We start from the raw sequence: 4,281 nt of genomic DNA, 5'->3' as shown, positions 1-4,281 counted from the left end.
CAGCCGGCATTGTAGTCTACTCTACCAGGATTAGGAAACAGTCCTCCATAAAATGTGCTGCACACATCCGAATATTTGGGTTGAAGTGTTCTGGAACAGTGTTGTAAATACAACTTAACCACTGATTTGTAATCGTGTCTTTTGGAAGACCAAACAAAGTAGTTTTGCTTTCACAACGAAAAACACAGCGGCCTAGCGTGAGGGGAAGCCCCGGCTTAGCGTGCGCTGAGGCCGGGCTAGCGTGAGCTGAGGCGGCGGGGTCGAGTACGGCACGCCCGGCGGATGCGACAATGAGCGGCAACCACATGTGACGACCCCGGGCTGGACTTCTCTTTGTCCACGGTGAAAGTTGATGTATTCCCTCAGCGATCAGCGCTAGGCATGACGAAGCAGATATCGTCCTCTTTTGGAAGACCAAACAAAGTAGTTTCGCTTTCACAACGAAGCACACAGTGCCTTCACGACATGGCTGCAGCGTCAACAATACTACAGCGAGAATAAAAGTTACGCCTTCTTTCTTTGCGTCAACATTTGGGTGGCGTTATGCAAATCTTTCCACATAGTGAGGTAGATATGTGGGGGTATGTTAGAACGAGCCGTTTTAGGGGTGTGTGGCTGACTCTTAACGTTTATAAAGAATATCTCTTTGGATTTGAGACTTTAGTCTTTGCAACTTTACAGATCTTCTTTATGCACCAAGAGCTTGTAACACTCCAAAGAGAAAGGAAAATCGCATCATATGACCCCTTTAACAAACATTTTTTAAAAATCTGTAGGGGAAAAACCCTTCCGGAACCAAGGCTGCTGAAAAAGTGGGTCAAACTCATGTAATTGGTTGAGCCTGTTGCTACAACAGACAGGTCTGAATGTTCTTTTGTGTTTTTTTTTTTTAAAGCTCCACAGTGTTTTCACTCTTTGCAGAGTTGTTTTGCATATACTTTACATTGTCTTAGCATATTAAAATATGTTAACTTCTCACAAAGTACATATTGTCTCAGCTGCAAGCTTTTCTGCGTTTATTTTTTAATTCCCTCAGTAAAGTTTCCTCGAGCAGCAGCAGCAGCAGCTGGACTGTCCTATTTTAATCGTTTCCATGAGCTAATACTAGACCTACTTCAGGACTATTCTTTGACGATGGTGAGAAATACTTTGGACACCAGGCTTTTATTAATCTCATCACACTGAATGAGCCAGCACGCATTGCACTGTCTGCTATTTGTGGCCTAGCATCGTAAAATAAATCTTAATGTCAATCACTTGCTGAAAATACACCGTAGTTGGACAGGGTTGTGAGTCAGATTTCGGTCCGTACCACTTTTTTGGGACCCTTCCATTGGGGTACCTAGCACAGTAGTCCGGTACCTAACTGGAAGAGCTAGACTCACTGTAGAATGTTGATTGGTTGACTGAGAATCGTCACTAGCGCGTGCTACAAGGGGAGGGACAACACAAGGGGAACGAAGCGTCTCCTTCAGTCGTTCTGCCATGCTGCTCATGCGTGTTGGGCTTGTTTACATCAGAGTGCGCAAACACAAATAATATAACAGTGCATTTTAGAATTTTATATTTTCAAACACAAACACACAGACAATGTCGCAGCTTTCTTCTTTGCACGAGAATGACGTTGATCGTTACTTTCTGGCATACACCACACCTATCAAGTAAGGGTACTGTTGGCGATGGAAAAGCAAGCTGGATTAGGGTGTACTGCACTGAATCGTACCATACTGTACTCTACTGAACCTTACCGCTCTGTGGAAACGAGCCATTACTGTCAATAAGATCTGCTTTCTTCACTAGGCCTTTTGATCAATGTTTGCTGAAACAGTCAGGCTAGGTGTCTAGTCTGTGGGGGCAGATGCGCCCGAGTCCTCCTAGATTGCACATACAGCCTTGCGACAAAAGATTTCAGTGGTGTTTTTAGTCTAGAAAGCTTCTGAAGAAACAGTTCAGCGTCTAAGAATACTACTGTAAGAATTACCATGGCAACTGGGGACATTAGGCAGGGTGCTGCTGAAAGGAACAACAAGAGAGGCATCAGAGTCCACAGTTCAGTGGGTTCGTGTCACCCATTTGTGTCATTCTGCCAGATCTACTACAGTGTTTTTTGTTTGTTTGTTTGTTTTCTTTTTGCTAGGGATTTTCCAGAAAATATTTGAATAATTTACTCCGTACACAATTTTAAAAGCCCTGACATTATTAGTTTAAATGATGATAATAATATTGATTATTATTACTATTGTTATTATTATTGTTATTGTTATCTTTAACATTTCACATGGTTTATTAAATATGAGTATCATATTATAAAGATAATGTACATAAAATAATAATAGTAATAATAATGTATTATTATTTTATGTACAGTACATTTTATCTTTATAATAATATTTTATATTTCTTTACCCAGTATTGAAGTATGTATGAAGTATCATATAATCATATTAATAATAATAACAATAATCAATTATATTATTATTAATACTTAATATAAGTTAATGTACTTAATACATTTATACTGTCTAAATATTAAGAGTCTTTTTATACTAAGTATCATATTATAAAGGTAACATACACATTAATAATAATAATAATAATAAATTACCATTGTGTATTAACAATATTATATTTATTATGTAATTATATAATGAATATATTTTATATTTATTATAATTCTTACAATTTATTTATACAGTATAAATGTATTAAGTATCATATAATCATATTAATAAGAATAATACATTTCTTAATTTAATTTCTTAATGTAATTTTTTTAAATTAAATGTAATTGAATTTTTGTAGAAAATTTTTACATTTCTTAATTTAAATGTATATATTAAATGTAAAAATAATATTTTCTTTACACGGTATACATTTATTATAATATTGTCATTAATAATAAGAAGAAGAATACATTGTTTATTATTTTTATTATTATATTTAATGTACTTAAAAAAAAAATTATATTACACTTAATGTTTTCCTCACACTGGATAAATGGGTCTTTACACATTAAATTATATAGCTGCCATCATATTTTAGGAAAGGCGTTCTTCATAAGTGGATGATTTTATTGGGGCCCTTGACGTCAAAAAGTATGAAAACTAAGTGAATAGATGAAAAATGTTTAGTAACTAGTTCTAATTGGAATACAATTATTACTTTTATTTGAATTGTTTTGAAATGTGTAAAAAAAATTATTGTATTTTATCATAGCAGTTATTTTCAGCCTGCTTTTTTATGTACACCGTGTAAGGAATATTGTTTTTCCAAAACTTGTTCAGCTTAATGTTTATTAATTCATTTAAATAATAAAACACACTTTCATTATGAATGCATCAGTCCCTCAGCCTTCTCGCAGTGTGCTAGTGCTTAACAACAACTTGTTGACATGTACTTGCGTCTCACTTTGCTTTCAAATTGACTGAGTTTTCATTTATTTAATTTACAGCTGTTGAACAATCTGAGAGCGACATTTACATGCGGTTTATGAAGTCACATAAGTGCTATGACATCGTCCCTACCAGCTCCAAGCTCGTGGTCTTTGACACAACACTGCAGGTAAGCGCTCTGTGGATGTGTTTATGTCACTGAAAACAAATCTATGTCAGACATGTTTACCATGACTCACAAAATACTCATTCCGCAAAGTTAGTTTTGTTTTCTTTTCTTTTTTGTTATTATAATTTTTTTATCGTTAAGGGGCATATTGCTATTATTCTCACTCATCATACTTATAAGTACACTGTAAAAAAAAATAAACAATTTTCAATGTTGTAAATAAGACAAGTTTATTGGAGTATGTTTTACAAAAAAAAATACTTTCAGTTTTCCTACTTAAAAATGTAATGTTTAATTTAACGTGTTACTTGCCATTTCTTTGTAATTGTTTGTGAAATTTATTAGCAATTTCTGAGGGAAAATTGTCTCTACACCAGTGTATTACACTTCTGTAACATGTCCCATTATTTTATCTAAATAAATCAAATTCTACAAATGATTTTAGACATAACAATATTATAATGTACAATATGAAAAATAGATATTCATTTTGAAATTCACTAAAGATTATATTTAATTTGTAGTTATGCTTATAGGAAAGAAGTCCTGAATCAAAATGTGGCCCCTTTTTGCATGTCATGTAAAATTACTTCAGAATTTACTTGCTTTCCATAGAGATAATTGTTTTGACCTATATATATATATATATATATATAGATATATATATATATATATATATATAGCAAGAAAATTCTGAAGTAATTTTATATGACATACAAA

At 33.7% G+C, this 4,281-nt stretch overlaps 1 protein-coding gene across 6 annotated transcripts in view; it reads left to right on the top strand.

The window, feature by feature from the left end:
• The window catches only part of LOC107590261 (5'-AMP-activated protein kinase subunit gamma-2), a 43,587-nt gene that overhangs the window by 19,996 nt on the left and 19,310 nt on the right, over positions 1 to 4,281 (top strand). For all 6 annotated transcript variants that reach the window (XM_016278946.1, XM_016278945.1, XM_016278947.1 and 3 more), the window contains one exon: positions 3,452 to 3,561. In XM_016278946.1, coding sequence (XP_016134432.1) covers positions 3,452 to 3,561 — 110 coding nt within the window. The remainder of the gene's footprint in view (positions 1 to 3,451; positions 3,562 to 4,281) is intronic.

This window comes from Sinocyclocheilus grahami, unplaced genomic scaffold (genome assembly GCF_001515645.1).
Source record: "Sinocyclocheilus grahami isolate Dianchi unplaced genomic scaffold, SAMN03320097.WGS_v1.1 scaffold126.1, whole genome shotgun sequence".
NCBI lineage: Eukaryota > Metazoa > Chordata > Actinopteri > Cypriniformes > Cyprinidae > Sinocyclocheilus > Sinocyclocheilus grahami.
This window is presented reverse-complemented; position numbering and strand designations above follow the sequence as displayed.